General features: G+C 41.3%; 1 protein-coding gene across 1 annotated transcript in view; it reads left to right on the forward strand.

Annotated features, from left to right (window-relative positions):
• The window catches only part of COL22A1 (collagen type XXII alpha 1 chain), a 226,528-nt gene that overhangs the window by 157,168 nt on the left and 48,932 nt on the right, over nucleotides 1–20,428 (forward strand). Inside the window, exons 26-36 of the mRNA XM_087734610.1 lie at nucleotides 5,285–5,338; nucleotides 5,705–5,758; nucleotides 6,736–6,789; nucleotides 8,271–8,324; nucleotides 8,737–8,772; nucleotides 12,040–12,102; nucleotides 13,306–13,359; nucleotides 14,467–14,508; nucleotides 16,396–16,428; nucleotides 19,759–19,812; nucleotides 20,326–20,379. Coding sequence (XP_087590736.1) covers nucleotides 5,285–5,338; nucleotides 5,705–5,758; nucleotides 6,736–6,789; nucleotides 8,271–8,324; nucleotides 8,737–8,772; nucleotides 12,040–12,102; nucleotides 13,306–13,359; nucleotides 14,467–14,508; nucleotides 16,396–16,428; nucleotides 19,759–19,812; nucleotides 20,326–20,379 — 552 coding nt within the window. The remainder of the gene's footprint in view (nucleotides 1–5,284; nucleotides 5,339–5,704; nucleotides 5,759–6,735; nucleotides 6,790–8,270; nucleotides 8,325–8,736; nucleotides 8,773–12,039; nucleotides 12,103–13,305; nucleotides 13,360–14,466; nucleotides 14,509–16,395; nucleotides 16,429–19,758; nucleotides 19,813–20,325; nucleotides 20,380–20,428) is intronic.

Here is a 20,428-nt window from a genome sequence, read left to right on the forward strand (position 1 = left end):
CTGTAGGGTGTGAGCTCAAGCTCAGCTTTTCTTAAGTAATTCAGGAAATAAATTATATCCTCTGAAATGCATGGCCTTAATGTCCTTTTTATAATGCAAGTTAATACTGCAAAATGTAAGAAAAGGGTACAGGCCCCAGCTGCAAAGCTCAGATTGGATTCAAACTATGCCAGTGCTGCTTGAAATTGGAAGATATTGCTCAGAGCTGTCTTTAATAAGATCTATACCTTTAACAAAAATAAAGAAAAAAAGGCTTCACCTGTGCAGATCATTAATAGTACTGAAACGAAAGACCATAAGGGAGGTTTTTTTGTTGTTTTTCCCGTTTGCTGCACTGACTCAGTAAACCAACTCAAAGCGAACACATAGGGAAATAAATCTTCCTCTGTAGACAGAAGAGATCATGTTCATATCTTGCACTAAGTGATGAAATTAAACAAATACTGCCTTTCATTGGAAGCAAGAAATTCTCCTGGAGAGACTGCTATGTACAAAGTCAACTTTATTCCATACCTTTACAGAGCTGGAAAGACAGTTAAGAGAATTTTTGTTGAAAAAAATTTATTTTTAAAAATAATGTTGGTACTCCAATTACAACGCCACCTGGTGAAATAACTGGAGACCTCATCTGCTTATGAATTATGGCACTATCACTGAAGCTGACTATAGAGCATATAGGTCAATGCTCAGATCTGTTGGCTCTTTAGGCTTTTGGTTTTCAGTGTCATCAGCAACAGCCTTTTTCCATATCCTCTTTGTCTTGGTTTGTAAGACAGCATTTAAGCAAAGAGAGCAGTATGGTGCTCTGATGCAGCATTACTGAAAATAATTCACAGTAGTTGTGCTGGTGGATACTGTAGTGCCTGGGGTGAGAAAGGAAGAGCAGATTTGAGGAGCTGATCCCAGAACCCACTCAGATGCAGCAGAGGAGAAATGGAGAGTTGGAGTAGCAAGGGACATAGCGAGACACGTGGACTGCTCCACAAAACTAGCTGCAACAGCCTCATTTCTGATGGGAGAGAAGTGGAAATAAAGGGGAGACAGCGCAAAGCCAACAGGAAGGGTCTGTGGGGACTTTCTGAGAGGTGAAATTGCAGGGAGTAATTGGTTTTGAAGTGGAGACAAGCACAGACACTGGAGGGGAAAAGGCTGTCAGCACCGTAGATATTCATTTTGCTATCATTGTGGCAGCAGACAGGATGCTCCTGCATGTCCCGGAGGTTCTTCTCGTCATAAAGCTGGCACACTGCCTAAAAAGTCCAAACCACAGTCTGCTTTGACATGGGTTAAGGGCTTATCTAAGCCTTTCTCGTAGTGTAAGAGAATCCAGTCATCGGTATGGAATAATATACAGAAAATATGTCTGTGCAAGTTTTGCCTCCAGAGACAGATATCTGGAAAAGCCATCAGACTTCAGTTTCCATCTTGGAATGGCATTTGTTCACCTCCCTCTAAAACATAGCCATCCCTTCCTTCATGGAAAAGAGATTTAGGCCAAGCAGCTCACTGATGTAGTCATAGATAAAGTTTTTTGCTCCTTTTCAGAGCTTCCTTAGGGAGTGCAGAACATAAATCTTAATAGGCCTTTCCCAGCCTGTCTTTCAGCAAGGTACACACTAGAAGAGGAAAGCATCCTTTAGTGGATCCTGGAGGACAGGCACAGCTGTTCCTCCAATATGGAGAGTGTCAGATTTCTTTCCTGAGAACTGCCCCTGCATTACAGTGTCTGAGGAATGGAGCTGGACGAAACACAAGCCTGAAAAAATCCACCCCCCCGCAAAGTTTTGAAAGATGTCCCACCCCATGACACATATGCACTTGTACACACTATTTGGATTTTAATGAACATCTGAAATCTTTTTGTTTCAAAAAAACAGTTTGAAAATACTTTGGTTTAAACATTTTGATAAAAGATCCACATTTTGCATTCGTTTTCCAAACTGATTTTGTGTAGTCCTGTTTTAGAATAAAGTTTTCCTGTATCAGTTTTTGCTTCAGTGTCCAAGAAGCATACATCAGAGTCTTTACCAGACAGAAAAAAAAAAACACTCCATGATGATTTGCTTCTAGATCAGAGTTTTAAAGGGACAACAGTGGGGACTGGATTTGGGACAGGGACTCTCATCTGTATAACTAATCAAATGATCTCTGAAAAAGGTGATCGTTTAAATCAGGTACTTTAATCTGGATTCACTTAAAAAAGGGAAGTAAAGAAAACAGATGGCATCAGATTTTGGTGTTAAGCATTACAAGCTGTTCTGCTGCTGCTGTTTTATGTTTTTTTTAAAAATCACAAATAAACACTGTCAGTTTGGTCCTTTTTAAATACTTGGAAAGAATAGTTCTTGCTCTCAGGTATACTCAGAAGTCAGGAAAAGGGCTGCAATAACAGAAATCTATATACAAGTGAAACTGATTTGCTCTGGGCAGTAGCAAAAGGGAGAGCTCTATAAAGGACATGTATGATGTATTTCTGCAACTTTCATGTGATCTTGCTATTGTATTTCTCTGTGTCCCAGTCACGTACTGTAGCCCAGGCTGCAGAAAGCAAGAAATACAGTAGGACAGTAGATGTACTGGTGTACGCAGTCAGCTGGAGCTGGCTGTCAGCATCCTGTGTATCTCCCAGGGAGATACAGGAGATACAGGAGATACCAGGAGGTCATTACATAAAACCATTCTTTCTCCATTCATCTCAGAGAAGCTTTTATCAGAAGAGCTTTCCATTAGTAGGTGTAACATTTGTCAGTGCAACATGTGGTGAAGCTACCTGAGTAAACCAGTCTTGGGCATGACGACCTGGATGATTGCTCTCATGGAGAGCAATGAAACGGAATTATTAGTGGCAATTTAGGGTAAGGATCAGTGTGCTTCCATTTCAAGACTTATGGTTGCATAAGGTTATTGTGGTCCAGAATATAGAAGGTTTAAGAGAATAATTAGAAATTGTCTTGGATAGTGAGAATATCAAGAGCTACTAGGAGGAATTGTTGGGATGAGGAGCATGTAGTACCTCATGTTTCAGGGATTATGCTGACAGATTCTTGAGTGAGACTTTGCTTCCAGGTCCTGTCTGTAATGTGTGGGGTAACTTGGCATCATACTTGGGGATGCTTGGGCTGAGGCTGGGTCCTGGCTGGGGTTTTTCACCTCTTCATAGAAACTCCCTGTTGTAGGGCCATGAAGAATAAGTGTTTGATGGTGGGTCGTGGTCCAGTTATTGGCAGAGAGAGAGAGAACAAAATTAATCTATTAGAGAGGAACCAATGAAATTGGCAAGGAGAGTCTGCAAAGGTAGATTTTGCACTTTCTTTCCTGCACTTATGCATAGTCCACTCTGCTGCTGAATCAGTTTGTTGTTGTTTTTCTAAAGGTACCTTTGCCTTCTTTCCCAGTACTGCATCCACTCTTCATGGAAGCCCGTTCTTGGAGCCCATATCTTCTGCAGGGCCTCTCAGCAATACCATCCTTGTAGAGGTGGAGTAAGGCCAAGCAGAACTTCCAGGCCTCTGGCGTCTGAGGTCACTCCATGCAGTTGTGTCTGCAGTGTGGTATTTTCTCTTGTACTGGGCTAATTTGGACTGTTGGTTCTCTTCTTTGAATGGCAAAGACTTCTTTAAGTGATGGATGGTGTCGACCAGGTGTCTCCTTAACTGCAGGACCCTTCTGCAATAGCAGCTGAACCAACACCCGCAGAATCCGATGCCAGGCTCTCTAGGAATTATGTGTGCAGCATCAGTGCATCCCAAGGCACGTTTTTCTAGTTTTTTTTAGTTGTGCTCACATTTGAGACACTCTACAAATGCTAATGTTGTTGGTAAGATGACTCCATGTCTGTTCTGAGTTGCAGTGAAAGCAGATCGTGGGAGCCAAGTGCATCTGTAGGTCCCTTTTTTGGTTACTTTGCCCCATCTATTGGTGAGAGGCTGTCTTCTCTTCTGGCTGAATTTTACAAGTGTATTCTAAAAAGACTGCTTATCTGCTACCTTCTCTGTCAAACCATGCCACAAATAACTCCTTTTCCTCACTTTTTTACACCGTTTTCTTCTCTTCAGGTACATTTTTCCTTCAATGTGAAATGCCAATATTGACTTGTAATACCTTAATCACAAAAGCTGTGCTTTGTGATATTGAACGGTGACACAGGTCTAGCAGAGAAAAGACTGACTGGCCATTTTCTATCTTGTATCAGTTGCTCAGTTTCAATTCTTTACGTAGGGTTTGGGCGGGGGCAGGGGGTGTTGTTTGTTGGTTTTTTTTTTTAAATACAAACACACCAGAACTCCCCCTATGCTGAAAACTGACAAAGCATCGTGTTAGACAGAAAGAGACAGCCAGGGTAAAATTTCAACTCAGCCATATATCCATTTCTCATGTTTGCTCAGGTCCTGATCCAAAAAATACACAAACACATGCTTCTTTCTGAGCACAAGAGAAATCCTATCTTGTCTGCAGTGGAAACTGGAAGTAACAAACACCTCTGCATCTCCAGCAACCTGTTAAGATCTGTTGAGTATGGAAATAAATTTCTCAGCTAGGAAGCCAAATTTAACTATTTGCTCAATATACAAAAATAAATCCCTCTGAAAATTGGATAGCTATTGAGAGAATATTTTCCCTAAGAGAAACAGCTATTGCAGGGAGATGAGTAAGACAGACTGTTAGGACATTTCCAACTGAATGTGTGCATTGAAGTATGAGTTTGTGAGGACGTTTTACTATCGACAAGGTTAATGTAGAGCAATGAAATGGTAGTGCATTTGTTTTAAAACACCTGATCCACTACATTTTTTCTCCATACCCTTGGATTGGTATTTTTACTCCCACCCCCGCTGTTCCCCCCAAAAAAAGCCCAAACCACAGGCCTGTTCCATTAATTAGTTACTTCAGAGATCTTTTTGCAGAGGGAAATTGTTCACTTTGAAACATCATTAATCAAGATTAAATTAGGCTGGATGCTACAAGGGATCCCACTGGACAAGCTTTGTGTTGTACATTACCGTTGATGGCCTTCAACTCCTCCATCTCTTGTACTGGAGTGGAGAATGGAGCTCACCTTGTAGCAATAGTAATTAGTGGCTTAAGCAGGAGATCCTGTTCTGCTCATGAGCATGGTTCCCTTGGAGCTCAGTCTGACATCTTGCATTTTTTTGGCAGAAGTTAATGAAATAAAGCTCAGTGCTTTTGCCCATTTCAAATAGGGCCCCGACTGCACAGGGAAGGACCTGAGGCTTTCAGCCACTGGCAGAGGGTTTGATAACTGGTTTTGCTTCCTCTCTTACAGGGACCTCCAGGGCCCCCAGGCATTGCTGGACCCCCTGGACCACCAGGAGCACCAGTAAGAAAACACATTTTGGGTTTTTTTGGTTTATATCAAGAAGAAAAAACAGCTGTGGAGAATTTTAGGTCGCAGCTTTCAGTGGGAACTGAGTCTGGGCCTCTGGCAATGTGTGTTTTCTCTTCTATTTTGTCACTGAAAAGCCACAGCTGGTCCTAGAGGACAGCTTCTCTGTGCCGAGCATTGGAACCAAGTCGGTGCTACCTGGGGATAAGTCAATGTCTACAGGACTCCCCACAGCAGAGACTTGACTGCCATGGAAGAGAAAATTGCATTTAAATTGAAAGCAGCAACCTCCAGTGAGGTTGCTGCAAAGAACAGAAATACCGATTTTTTTTTTTTTTTTCTTCTGATTTCATTTTTCAGGGACTGCCAGGAGAGATTGGAGTTTCTGGTAAAACTGGACCACCGGGACCAGCAGTAAGTGCTGAGGAACTGCTTCCCTTGCCTCCATGCTCTCCATTACTTCAGATACTTTAATTCTCAACTCTTTGCTTCCTTTCCTGCAGCTTGTCTGCACTCAAGGCTTTAATGTGGGCTCCAACACTGTTGTCTTTAATGCAGATGTTAGCCTCTGATACCTTTTGTGAACAAGAATTTTACCAGTCGCAGCTCCACTGTTCCTACACACTGCAACCATGATGTTTTATTTCCATGATACCTTTCAAAAGTTATTTTGCATTTGCCGAGATATTGTTCTTCCAAACCTGGAGTTTCCTGAATTAGGCCAAAGAACTAAAATGAAAATCTCAGATTTAGCAGAGCATAGCAATTTCTGTTGACTGTTAAGTCAAAAAAGGTGAATTATGAAGTATTAAGAAGTGTCACCTATGGCCTGCAATCCTTGAGGACTGAATGACTCTTGGAAAGGGGCCAAAACTCTTTCTCACCATTTTAAGTGCATTACAGGAGGCAATTTTAATCCTTATCTTGCTGAACAATTCAGTCACTATGTGTTATATAATTTAATTTTAGGAGTCTATGTATTGTATAAAAAATTACCAATATTTAAAAGGAGAAACAGTCTTTAATACAGCTACAGATAATAGACACCTATAGAGAATGATAAGTAAAAATGTAATTTTTAAAGTTCTTTAAGAATCCGCAGTGCCTATAATCGCTATACTGTTGTTTCTCTGTAACAACACTGACATCCAGTGGTCATTCACCAAAACTGGGATACTGGAAAAAGGGCAGAGTAGGTATGTGCATTGTGAGAACTTTTGCGTATTTTGAGTCACAGTAGGGAAAAAGTCAGAACAAAACGCATGAGGTATTTCTTCTTTTCTTAAATTCAGGTCAGTGGCAAGAGGGACGAACTGAGCGTGCTTATGCTGAGCTTTATGTTAACAATTTAAAGAACAGGTGCTTACAGCTTATGATTTTCTCTTGTTTAGGGGTTGCCTGGCAAAGATGGATTCAATGGGCTTCCTGGGCTTCCAGGTCAAAAGGCAAGTGACACCATGTACACTGGTATTAAGCTACTTACCTGGGCAGCTTACCTGGGTGAGCTAGCAAGCGTAAGTGGGAAGGGGGGCACAGCTCCAGAGCCAAACAGCACCTCACCAATCCCACATCACTGAGCCACTGGTGAAGCTCCAAGGCTGAGTCAGCTGGTGTGATTGCACTGTACTGAGTCGTTATGAAGATGGACCTGGTTGTAAATACAGCAGGGCTGAGACATCCTCTTCCAGTCTTCAATACTGCATCCTATTTGGCAAACACAGCTGAGCATTGCAAACAGAGAAGCTTCTACTGTCACTCGGGAAAGCCAGTGACACTGGAAAATCAAGGCATGTGTCCAAGGCACAAAGAAGAAGAACAAAGAAGTGTGGCAGGCTCCGAAGGTGTTCCTTTCTTTCCTCCCTGAAGGGCTGGAAAGAAGAGATGCCATCCCCCTAAGGCTTCTGTAGGTCTGTGTGGCAGAAAGACGGTTCTTCATTATTTCCTACTTCTTATGCACCATTTGAAAGCTTCTATAAATGACAGATTGGGAAGAGTTGTTTCCTCTGCTGTCTCTGCAGTAGGAGAAGGGAGACAGGAGATTCATAGGTAGGAGACACTCTGGTTGACTTGCCATCACTATGTAAATAAGTGTCAAAGAAATGTGTCATATTTTGGCTACGAAGGCCAAGCTAGGCTTTGGGGATGATGACACTGTATTGGAATAAAAGCAACACCTCTTAACCATCTACTGCCTTGGATTGCATTGTCAGCAGTGTTCTTACCTCTGATACTTGAGCACTATGACCCTTTCTTGTTCCAATAACACACTACATTTATACTTGCCTCTCTTAACTGAATGCACTGAGTGCTTAAGCCCAGGTCTAACAGAGTCTGCAGCTCCCATTTATTGATGAATAAAGGTGAGTAATTTGGAGCCTATAACAAATTTCTGAGGCTAAATAAACTTTGGATTTCATCCACAGCCCTGTGTAGTACCTGCTGCACTTCCCAGCTATGTAGCATGTTTCAGCTCTTAATCCACTGCAGTCTCTGCTCTCCATGCTGACACGACCTGCATTGAAAGATCGGTTTCAAAGTATTTACCTAAGAGGCCCAGTGGCCAAGGTCCCAATCCCACAATTATTTATTTTTCTTAACAGAAATAATGTAGACTTTCTAACCACGTATCCTTTCAAGAAACTGAATGGAGGTTTTGTTTTTCAGATAATTCACTATGGACAGCTTTAATGTAACAGTGGTTGACTTTGCGTTATTCCAGAAATATTCCAGTAGGGTGATTGGTGCTGGAGATGTGATTGCAAACAGCACTAGAATAGAAAAACATTCCAGGAAACATATTCTCACATGGCTTCGTTTACATCCTCAGGCTGATACTCAGGATGAGTCAAAATATTCGTCACTGCTGCCTGCAAACATGCTGCACTACCAGAGGAGTTTGTATATTAACTTCTTGTGTTCCCTGCAGGGAGAACAAGGGGAAAAGGGTGAGGAAGGCTTTCCTGGAAAAGCTGGCCCTAAGGTAAGGAATTCTATTTCATAGCTTGCTGTAGCCACTGAGTCAATCAGGGTATGATTTTGGAAAGTCTTATACTGAAGTCAGGAGAGTAAGATTCCTCTAAAGTTGGAGGCATAAGAGGATGAGCAGATGCGGCTCATTGCCTTTCAGAGTTCATGATGTTCCAAAATACCAAACCCTGTTTGATGCTCCTCTCTCGACTCTACATGTGTAGGGGGATCTGACCTGGCACTTGCGTTAGCTCCCTGTGGTCTGGGTTCCCAAGCCATCAAGAAGGCAATTTCAGTGTCTTTTATGGGAAGCAGGTAGAACAACATGGGCCAGGATAATAGGGGACACACTTCACTAATGAGAAAGTGTTCTTAGAAAAGGGTCAGGTTCTTGCAATGTTAAAGATTCATTTTTGTTTTTCCAGGGTGAACCAGGGAGCCGTGGCCAACCTGGTGAGCAGGTGAGCAGGAGAAATAGTCTTAACAGCAACGTATACCTGTCAGAATGTTATAAAGTGACCACATGCAATAACAAAGCCATTTGCCAATAACAAGATCTATGCATGTCATTTGCATCTGTGATTGAAGATGCAACAGGTGAGTGGATGAGACTCATGGCTGGACAGAGTAATGCAAAAATTCCAGAACAAAAATATGCTAAATCCAACTTTTCATTGTATCCTGGAAAATTCAATAATCTTGTTCCTGGTGGATAGGGAACAAAAGGAAGGCAGAGTGACTTAAAAGTGCTTGTTTTCCTTCACACCTCATGTTAATCCAAGGTGCTGGTTCTAGAAGATGAGGAACTTATTTGTAACTATGTGATGCAAGGGGTGATGCTGTCATTTCTAAAAGTTGTAAATGCTTGCTAGGAAATAACCCCAGATGACTGTTAGAAGTTACACACTTATCTTAGTCTTTTTGTATTGGGATTTGGGTTTCAGCAGACAACTGCTGAACTCAGTGAAGAATCAGGGAAATGTCCTGCGATTTCCTAAAGCACACAGATGTCTAGAGCCCAGTCAGGACCACTAACCATAGATGTTAACATTGTCATCCGCAAGCCAACTTTTCAACTGTAGTATGAAAATCTGTAAAAAGAAAAATCTGTATAAGATGGAGTCTTGTATCTTTGGCATACATCTTAGGATTTTGGGGTACAGAGTATACGCTAGCAACTGAAGAGTCTCAGAGCCTCAGTCTTCTCTTACTCCTACCAGTCTCAGTCCAATCTTCCACTTTAAAGATGAAATAGGAGAATGGTTCATGACCTCTGCTCCCATGTTGTCTTGTGCAATGAAGCAGAACATGCACCACAAACTGGACTTAGAGGGAATAAGGAAAGAAGCTGTCCATGAGGAGTCTCATATAGCAGCTTTCCATGAGCTGTGGCAGTCTCTCCATGACCATTAAATCTTAGGAATTGCTGACAATTTTTCCTATTTGTCAGGGTGTCACGGTCAGACTCCCTGCCGCTATCTACCCTTTGAAGGAATAAGGTTCTAAGTATAAGCTATAAAGTGAAGGTTTATTGGGATAAGGCACTTATTGAGTGGATAACAATTACACCACCATTCTGCTTCTATTCCAAAATTCCTTATAATCTACCTAAGAGGTATCACTGAATTCCCAGGAAAGTATCCTCACCTGGTGTTCCAAGTAAAGGGAGATCACCACGACACGGGCCAGCCATTCCTCAGGATTGCTTGCATCGGGCTCTCAGGGAGCGCTTTCTATACCCTTCCTCGGTTTCTATACCCTTCCTCAGTGGTTCATGTGGTCACTGCCCAGTGGTGTCATTTCACTGCCAGGCTTGCAGTTGCTGGACAAGCTCGGGCCCAATGCAACGAAGGGTCAGACCCCTGACCAAAGCACTGCCACTCGGTCTGGATTGTATCCCCACACAAGGCTGTTGTAAATTCTAATACCACCTTCCAAAACACTTGCCTCTCTCTCCACAGCGTGGTGTTCTCCACACGTTTCATAAATGTTCTCTTTTCTGTCATCTCAGTCATAAATTAAAATATTGAATAGTGCAGACCCTTAGAGGACTTCACTTCATATATCCTCTGAATTTGACAGGAAACAGCTAATAACAGGTATGTGAATGTAGTTTCTTCAATCAGTTGTACACCATCCTCCAGAGATCCTTCTTCTACACTGCATTTCTGTAGTTTGCTAATGAGAACGTCATGTTGGCCTGTGTCAGATGTCTTCCTAATGTCAAGATACATTACACAAATGCTTCCTTCTTGTCTGCTTAGTTATCGTGTCAACGGAGGGAACTGGATGGGTTTGGTATGATCAGTTTTTAACAAATCCACATTGGCTGTTTTGTATTATCTTTCTGTCCTTGAGCTCATACAAACTCATTGATATTTTGCTTCAGTACCTTTCCAGATGCGAAAGTTATACCACATGTTTTTATTTTTCCTCCAAATTCTCCTTTTTTCTTCTTTAATGTTAGGCCCTCTGTGTGTTCTCATGATCTCTGGGATCTCATCATCACCCAGGATCCTGCAGTGGTTCTCATAAAGCACCACTCCCTCTGTCACCAAATGTCACTCTCTTCAGATTTCTCCAGACACCACCATGATGTTCCTAGTCATATTCAGTCACCACAGCCTCTCGTTCCTCACCTGATTTCTTCTGCAGACTCCTTGCACCTATGTCATGATAATGTTTTGACCCTTCCCATAATTCACAGATAATATCTTCAAAGTGGGGATCACCTTTTCTTCATTCAGTATTTGTACAGCACTTAGTGCATTTGGGTCCTGTCCATGACTGAGATCCTTTGTGATATTGCACTACAAATGCAGACAGCAAAATAATTATAAATGGGAAACCACATGGTTATTTTTAGATGACAAACTGGGTCGACCTGGAGCTAAATTTGAGAATACTTGATATATTTACAACAAATCACATGATGCAGAGATCATAATTACTCCAATAGCACATATTATAAAGCAGAAACTCAAAGGTAAGCTTCAAACAGAAAGAAATCCAAATGTGCAATAGTGCATCCAGAAAATTCTAGATCTGTTCGTCAGGCAACATCCATACGGTTCAGATTAATACAGTTCAGTTTTTGCTTTTCCAGGCTACACCAGATCATTAAAAATGAAAAGAAAAGATTCAATTTTTAAGCTGCTTTTATTTGCTTGCTTCGTCCTGCTACAGAGCAGCATGAAGAAAACATGTCCTAAGTTCCATAGTGTCAGTTAACAGTGTAACAGCTAAAAAAGAGAGGTCTTAGCTGCTGTTTTAAGTAATGATTCTCCAAGAATAAGAAATTATTTGATAATCAAACTAATCCCATTCTCTCTCAGCAAGCTACATCTATAATCAATCCCATGAAAAAACTGGGGCAGGTTCTGGCCTACAGCATAGATCATGGTGTCACTAGGTATCAGGAAGAAAACATCTGCAGTCATTATGAGTTCTGAAAAATTCACAGTCTAGTGAATCTAGTCTAGTCTCTGCAAAGAGATAGATAGCTAAATCAAGGTTCATCCTCCCCAGCCTAAGGGCACTGTGGCTAGATTAGCTTGCCCTGAGGAGCAGACTTGATGCATTTTTAACTGACATGAGTAAGAGAAGAGACTGGCCCGCCATCCTGCCTTTTCATTCTTAATTATATTTGAGAGTAACGGGGTTTATTAATAGAAGCCACGCTTGATGCCTCTTCCTAGACTTCACACACTTTTTTCTCTTACTTTCAGGGTGAAGCAGGTCTTCCTGGTCCTCAGGGTTTACCTGGCCTGAGAGGAGAAAAAGGAGACCGGGTGAGTGACTTTGAGCCACAGCTTGATTTTTTTGGGCCACTTGGTGCCAGAAGGACTTATCTTGAGTGTCCCTAGATGATGTTCTCTCTTGGTGTGATTGCTGTGGTGAGCAGCTGATTGGCATCAAGCAAGGTCACCAAGTACCTCTTCCAAAAAGGGGCTTTACTGCCTAGTGACTGTTCCTAATTGCAGCAGAGGTGCTAATGAACAGTTTCTGTCCTAAATGCAGAAGGTTATGACTCGTGAGGCAGTAGAATAGGTAGAGTGATCTTTAGGCCTTTCTTTCAGAAATACCCGCCTGATTTAAGAACATTTAAAAAAATTAGTAACAACAGAAAAATCAGAATTCTGTCTTGACACTGAGCCCTGGAGAAGGCTCCAGATGGTTGGATCATTTTCTGATGGCCTAACTTCCATCCAAGTCCTGGTGTCTACTGCTTCTCCTGGCTAGCTCCAGACCTCCAGAGGCATTTACATACTGGAAAACAGTTGAATCAGGGGCCGACAGTAAATTTAGCCATGTAAATGAGGCCTGTACTCCTGATATAACTGACTACATGCTTGAATGTAAGCAAGAAAGATCTAAAGTCAACTGAGGTCTTACTGTTCAGTTTTCTGTACTGTATGTATTGTAGAGCATAGGATGTAGAATATATTCTCCCTATGTATAAAATCATAGAAATGTAGATCAGATAGCTCCTATTTGAATGCAAGATAAATATATTTTGTGTATGCACATTCAGGAGTATTCATATCATCCTTGTTAAGCATCTCCCATTCAGATGACCAGGTTACCTGGGCAAAATAGAGAGGTAAGCACAAGTGAATGGATGATTCACGAATCTTTAACATAAACAAAACTGGTAGTATGAATGTCTGCTTTGGGTCTTAACTCCTGTTCTGATGCCTCTCTTGACCAACTAGGAAAAAATCTTTTTTTATTACTGCATCAGGCAGTAGGATCTTCTACATGAAAGCTGATTTAGAATCGGTGCTTTCCTTTCCACGAACTGAATTGCTATTCATTGGCTCTTGAAAATAGTGTGGATCTTATGAAGCCATCTCCAAAATGTTATGTTTTAATTGCTTGCACTGCATCTTGGAGGATAGGTAAGATCAACTGAAAGTATAAAATATTCTAGTGGGACTAATGCAATCAAATCAAAACATGCATATTTCCTGCTTTCTTTTCCCTGCTTTCAGGGAGAAAAAGGAAAAGATGGTCTCCCAGGACTGAAAGGTGAAAGAGGAGAAAAGGTGAGTTATGAAATGAGCATGCTTCTCCTTAGACAAGAGAGGAAAAGAGGCAAGGGCACAGAGACAAGTGATAGAGGAGAATATCTGAGAAAGATTAGAAACTTCAGAAGTCTGTTAGCTGAGCCTTACCGAGAAGCAGCAGAGAAAGTCGTGTGTGGGACAATAACAACCATTTATTGAGTAATGCAAGAAATAGTAAGCAGCTGATGAAATCTTAAGGACAGTTTCTTTAATTCAGGGAAACATTTCTTTGTTATAAAATTGTCTGATAGAAATGAGCCTGGAATTAAATTCTAAAGAATTTTTCTGTGCCTGCCTGTGATGTGCTAGAACAATAATTTAAGGAATGGTCTGGGCTTCTGCAATCACAATGCTATTAATTTTAGTGAAAATGAGAGAACTAGACAAAGGTGATATCCACCGAAATTTACATTCAACCACTGTGAACATGAAGGTGAAGATGAAGCACTGACCTTGCAGATGCCTATGGTTATATAGCGAAAACTTTGCCCTCATTATGGTGGCAATAGCCACCAGGAAGCAGGCACTACTTTGTTCTTCTTCCTAGGATACATCAGCCCTCAGTTTACCAGTGATTTTCACTGTGGAGGGCGAGAACTGCATTTAGAAACTTATATTTCTGATGAAAAACAGGATTTTTTTTTTTCCATCCACAAAAGAAGTTAAGCTAAAACATGTTTTTCAATCAAGAATTTTGGTCAACTTCAACTTAAAATGCAAATTAAACTCCATATTACTCTCACACTGGATGGGGTAACATGAGAAATTCACTAACCTGTGAAGTCACATCAATGATAAAGTCATAAAGTGATAAAGACAAGAAAGTGAGAATCCTGTGTGCAACAAAGCCAGGACAGCAGACATTCTGGCCAGAGCAATGGAGTAAATTCCACCCATCAGAGAAGTGATATGGGATTTTCAGTATCACTGAGCTGACAGGTTGTCATTGGGTTACATATCATCTGGTAATGTTGCATCTTCCAGCTGATAATGTTGAGTTTAATTTTTTTATAAAAAAATAAAACATCTTTTTATATCCTTTTATATCTTTTTATATCCTTAGTTATATTTTTCTTTTCTCTCTAGGGTGACACGGGTTCCCCTGGACCACCAGGCTTACCTGGAACAGTAAGTAAGATTGTGTTCTCTGCTGTAAAGATATTTAAGGCATCATCACACTTCCTCCACACAAATTCCTCAGAAACAAAGCTTTTCAAGATCCCTACTTCTCTGCAGAAACTTTAGGACCCATTTACTCTGAGATTATCTCCCTTTGCTTCAGAGAAGCAATATCAAGGTTTATTTGGTCCTTTATTTTGGGGGGAGGTTGTGCGCTCCTCTGCCTCTTTGCAAACAGCATTTTTTTATGTCCTTGCCTTGTGGTAGCACTTAAATTGAACTTGTGATTTGTTTAGCAGCAGTAGGAGCTGTTTGAAGAAGGTCATGGCTGAAAACAGGGAGTGTGTTCATACAGATTTTCCAGGTTGAGCTAGATTTTTCCAATGGAGTCCCTAGGATAAGACTGGCTCTGAACAGATACCAGTGAACAACAGCTTGTCTTCTTGGGGAACAATTCACCTTTTTCCAGGAAGAGCAGAAGGTTCCACTTCTCATTGACATGAACTTATGGGGTGGAGCATTCAGCTTCAGCAATGCTGCAGCCTCCCAGAGCCTTCATCACATACAGTGCCGTGCTGTGCTATAAGCCCAGAAAGACCCTCTCATCCCACAGTTCATTCTGGGTTCAACACTGGATCCAACACACGAACCTGATTGCACGTACCCTTTCTGCTAATAAAAAAAAAAAAAAAAAAAGATCAAGAAAACATCAATTTATTGTTTTAAATATGAGCCTGCAAAATTACTTTTGGGAGCATGAACATAATTACAGTCAAGTTCATTACAGGCAGTTAAACCAGGATCCACTGAATGTAAATACATAAACTTCACAGTTCCCTCCAGCAACATCTGAGTAAGCAGCTTGCAGTCAGCACTAGGAACAGACCTATCATTGCAACAGGAGGGCTGATCCCAGTCACAGATCCTCCAAAAAACTGCAGATATCTACTTTTCAGCTTTGCTCACCACCACGGGTTACAGCTGCCACAGTCCCATTATAGAGAGAATTTGAATCAAAGTCTGTTGGCAAAAATCAAGTGCCTACAGACCTTCATGCAGCAATGGAGGAGGTATTACAATTTATTCCCTGCCATTAGTTGGTTCTCTTTAGTCTGTGCCAAAGGATGCTTCATAGTATCGTGTAGGAAGGCTCCATGTGTATCACACAAGAATAATCCAGTCACAACACCAAGGATAAATCTGTCTTAGTCAAGGCAGAGAAGGAAGCTTACAAACAGAGTACAACATGGCTAGATATAGAGAAGATATGCCCGACTGCTCAAGCTTCCTGTGTTCGTAGGGAGAAATGATTTCTATTTCAGCTCTAAAAGTAGGTGATGATTTCGACATATCCTCATTTCATCAAGGACTACATTTTTCATCCTAATTTTATCAGTTTTAGTAAAAGATACTGCCTCTCTCTACAAAACTTGATCCTTTTTTTGTGGCTAGTCCTAGGATGACTATGTAATCCTTAAGACAACCATGTTGAGATGTATGTGTCTTGTACGTGGTACAAAGCAGAGAGAGAACACACCAAGCTCAGCTATGGAGTTAGGAAATGTAATAATACTGAAGATGACTGCAAGTGGAAAAGTGAGCTGGATATTGCTAACAGTAAACTTGCTACCAAGATTAAAGATTGTTTGGTTTTTCATAGCAGTGGGACATACAGGATGTTTTTGAGTTTATGGTCATGTTTCAAATACTTTAGGAATTGTCTGATATTTGTGGGCTTTTTTCCAAACAACCAGATGTTACAATGAGTTGCTCATTTATAAACTTACTGGTGGATATACAGAATGTGTAATCTGTAATGACAAGGAGAATACATAAGTTATTGCATTTCAAGGAAAATAAGCAATGCTTCTTTTAACACTCCGGTTTCTTTTCCAGACAGCCTTCTTCACCCCACACCCTAGGATTCCTGTAAGTAACATCTCTAATAAACATGGATTCTGGCTTATTACCTCTTGTATCTGATAGACACACAGCACCTTAGTATTTTCTGTGTTACTTAAATGCTTTCAGAAGAGAGCTCAGCTTGAGCCTTGTTCTGGGTAACTTCACCATTATAACCAGCCATGATGAGAAGCCCAGGGCTATCCTGGTAACAGCAGCATCCAACCCATTCTTAAACGAAGAGTGCTTGCAGCACATAGTGGGAAATATCTGCCATTATATAGGATCACACCATTGGTATGTGAATAAGCTTGTTAAGGATCTGGAGGCTTTACGGCATGTATTAATGGCAGAAGTAGGCTGTAAGAGTGCCATTAGAAAAGAAAATACATAGGCTAGGTTCTTCAGAGGCTGAGGAAGGAAATAGGAATGTGAGGCAGTACTGGAAATAGAGACAAGATTTCTTTCGTTCACTTTTCTCCTTGGCTCATAGTTTGCTGATATATATACTAAGAAATTTGCAGAAAGATGACATCCTGTGTGGTCTTTGTAGTTCTACAATCACAGAAGGAGTTCTCTCTTTTGCTTTGAGTGCATTACTCTTGTAAATGAGCTGCAAGACAGTAAAGAATAAAAGGCTTGAAGTGTGTCAGTGGGTCAGGTCGCTGGGATGCGACCTGACGTGCAAGATGAATGTGATGATACTTACTGTAGCACAGGTCTGCACATAGAGTTGCAACCTTTGGGAGGAGAAGGAGAGGTAAGGATAGTTACCTTTGATTTACAGCCCTACAAACTAAGGTGTCAGAAGGTGGTGATAAGCCTTAGGAGAGTATCATGGGTTATGTTATAGAGGCTGCAGGACCAGCAGGGTGCTGAAAGTTGTCACGCACTCTCCAAAACACAATACCTGCCATTGCTTTCCATTAAGTATGTGGTGTATAGTATCAGGGAGCAACTTACACAGGTGGAGACAGGAAACACAGCTTGGATAGAAGGCAGCAACACCATTACTCTGTTTACTTATTATTAGTTAACATCAATTTCATTTAAAACACACCTTAGTAATCATCAGAAATAGAAAATCTCTGACCAAGTGAGTCTGAGCTCCCATTTACCCACCACCGCAGCTCCATTTTGTATTTTGGGTGCAGCCTGTGCTATGAGCTCTGCAGAACGTTGCTGATGCAGCGGGGCAGTAGAGGGGGGATCAGTTTCTTGGGGTGTAAGGAACTTTTTCATGTTTAGTTAGGCCAGTTAGTTAAAATCATTAAATATTTCTTGGAGATGTGGTGTGTGAAAACCACAGTGGTGGTCAGGTATGATGGCTGAAAAGAGGCAAAAGCAGTAAAACAGTAGATGGCTCCTCACTTTGCCTTCTATCTCCTACTGCAGCTGGGCACAGCTGAGCCCCCACTGCATTTGCTCTCCTTTAAGTGGCACAGAAATGACTAAAACACGTTAATTGAGACTACAGGAGGACACTGCTGAGAGCAGGTTGAGGAAGCTGTAAGCACTGATCTGGCTCAGGTTGGTAGCAGCTGTTAGCTGTCAGCTCATCATTTCTGTTCATTGAGCGTGGGAAGAAGTGGGTGGCAGTGGATTAAGTCCTGCTGCTGGGGGCAGAGGTCTCCACAACGTGCAGACGGTTTTAACAGTCTCGGCAGATAGCTATGGGTTTGGCAAATTTGGAAGGGCTCGCAATCAGATTTGCTGGCAGGTTGGGTTAAGAAATGCTGCCTCTACCCATGTTTGTGGCTGTGCAAGGACATTAGACTGGAATTTTGCCGATTTTGCATTAACATGCAAGTCAAGTATCAAGGAAAAAGTGGGAGAAAGGAGAATATTAAAAAAACTTCCTCCCTTTACCTGTTGAGTTACTTCTTCCCTTTGTCTTGTTTTCCCTGGTAAAATGTGCCCTTATTCCCACTTAGTAGCACCATCCCTGCCTACAGATTTATTGCCGCATGTCTGTGCTTTGTTGCTCTGCTCTCTCAAAAGGGTTTCAGAGCTTGAAATGTCGTTATGCAAAACAACTTCCAGGCACAACCATACAAGTTTGTTGCATAGGTCCTTTTGCTTGAACTACTTCAGGTGGTCCCGTTATCTTTCTGAAGGCCACTAGGTGGCATAAGGGACTGCCTGATTAAAAGTTGATCTAACAGACTGCTACTTGTAGAGTAAAATTCCTGCTATTATTTATCACAGATGATATTATTTATTCATAATGCATAATAAATACAGACATAAGTAATATTTATGCCGTTACATTTAGTTTGTCTGTTAAAGAATCATTTGCAAATGGACTTTGAATTCCCAGGTGTTGCAGAAATGATTGGCAAATAGCTGATGCGAATAAAATTCAATATGATTTGTCTTGGGCTCTGCATTTTGACTGATCACTATTCCTCGTGTGTGTGTAGCTTAAATCACTGATGTTCTTACTCTTCCTTGATTGCATAATTGAAACATCTAGTATGATAAATAATGAATAAGTAACGATTGCTGTTGCCTGAATACATATGTTCATATAAATATACAAATGTGAGTATTCATGTAGTGCCTGGTTTATTCCAGCTAGTTCCATAATCGCATGCTGTTCCTTTTCAATTTATAAAAAGCAGAAATATGGACTTATTGATTATTGTTCTAGAGCTCAGAACAAAGCTGATGAACTTTTGTCTGAAAGCATCTTCAATTTACTGTAAGGAGGAAGAAAAGGAATAAATTAATCCTATTAGTCAATGATGGTGGTACATGAAATAATGTACTGATGTTGCAGGAGAGAGGGGAAGTTGCATGGATGTATGGAGATGTTAACAGAACCAGAGATCAAGAAAAGATGCGTAATGCACATCTCTGGAGGTGCTCAAGATGAGACCCTGAAAACCCCTCTCTTATAGGCAGAATAGGGAACTGTCTGTATGTGGGATAATTTCCCCAACTGTAGCATGACATTAGGTCTGTGGTCCTACAGACAGGCAGTGCAGCGGCACTGGCACTTTTGCTCTTGGTTATATCATCTGGCCTTTCAATACATTGGAGCTGAAGTGATCAAATTTTGGAATGGTAAACTCTTTAACTGCTATTCTCTATGAGGGAAAACTGTTCTCTTTTTAAATTGAACATTTTTGCAATTATTATCATAACAGTCCAAGAAGTCTAGGCAAAGATCTCCTAATCTTAGTGTGTGATATCATAGTTATCATTCATTGACCTTAAAATCCTTTGAGGAAGCTACTCTATCTTAGAAATTGATATCTGATTGAAAGAACCCTCTTACAAAACAGGACTAGTGTGATATACAGCCATGAAAATACCTTTTATGTCTCTCTTTGTCTTATTTTTTTATATCAGGGTGAACCTGGACCAAAAGGGGAGAAAGGAGATCAAGGAACGAGCGGAGAACCTGTAAGCACAGCCAAGTGTTTCTTCAGTTGGTTTTGAACTTTAGCAGGCAGAGGACATAAGAGCTGCCTGTTTTGGAGGGAGAGGTGGGGACATGGTCCTTCCATAGTTGGGATACTTCTCTCATCAGGCATGGCCACAGTGGTGCTTGGCTTTGTACTGACTGTAGAGGAAGCTACATGACTACATGAATTTAAGCACCTAATTTAGAGCTCTGTGCCTTAGTGGCTGAAAAGAGGACTGTGGGGTTTGCTAGACAGAGCTTGGCTGACAGGAAGGTTGTACAGGATTTATTAAGGGCTTTTGAAGTGATGTGGCCCAGCTAAATTGTGCATTTGGCTACTCCATTTGTTCTTGATGGAGCCCCCAGGAGAGAGAGAGTCCTGTGCAGTCACAGCCTCTGTAAAAAACACCCTTTCTTCTCACAGTGGGAGAAAGGAGAAACATCTCCTTCTGCTCAGGAGAAGAAAGGAGCAGTTTCCTTCAGCTCCTTCACCTCTTCCTCTGTTTTTGCAGGGATTACCTGGGGTCCCAGGTGAACAAGGTGTTCCAGGACCTCCAGGAGTACAGGTAAGAGGGCCCAGCCTTGAAGAAAATCTTTGACATGACCAGAGAGGGT

Source organism: Nipponia nippon, unplaced genomic scaffold (assembly GCF_047370975.1).
Source record: "Nipponia nippon isolate SJK-2023a ecotype South Korea unplaced genomic scaffold, ASM4737097v1 scaffold_1, whole genome shotgun sequence".
Lineage (NCBI taxonomy): Eukaryota > Metazoa > Chordata > Aves > Pelecaniformes > Threskiornithidae > Nipponia > Nipponia nippon.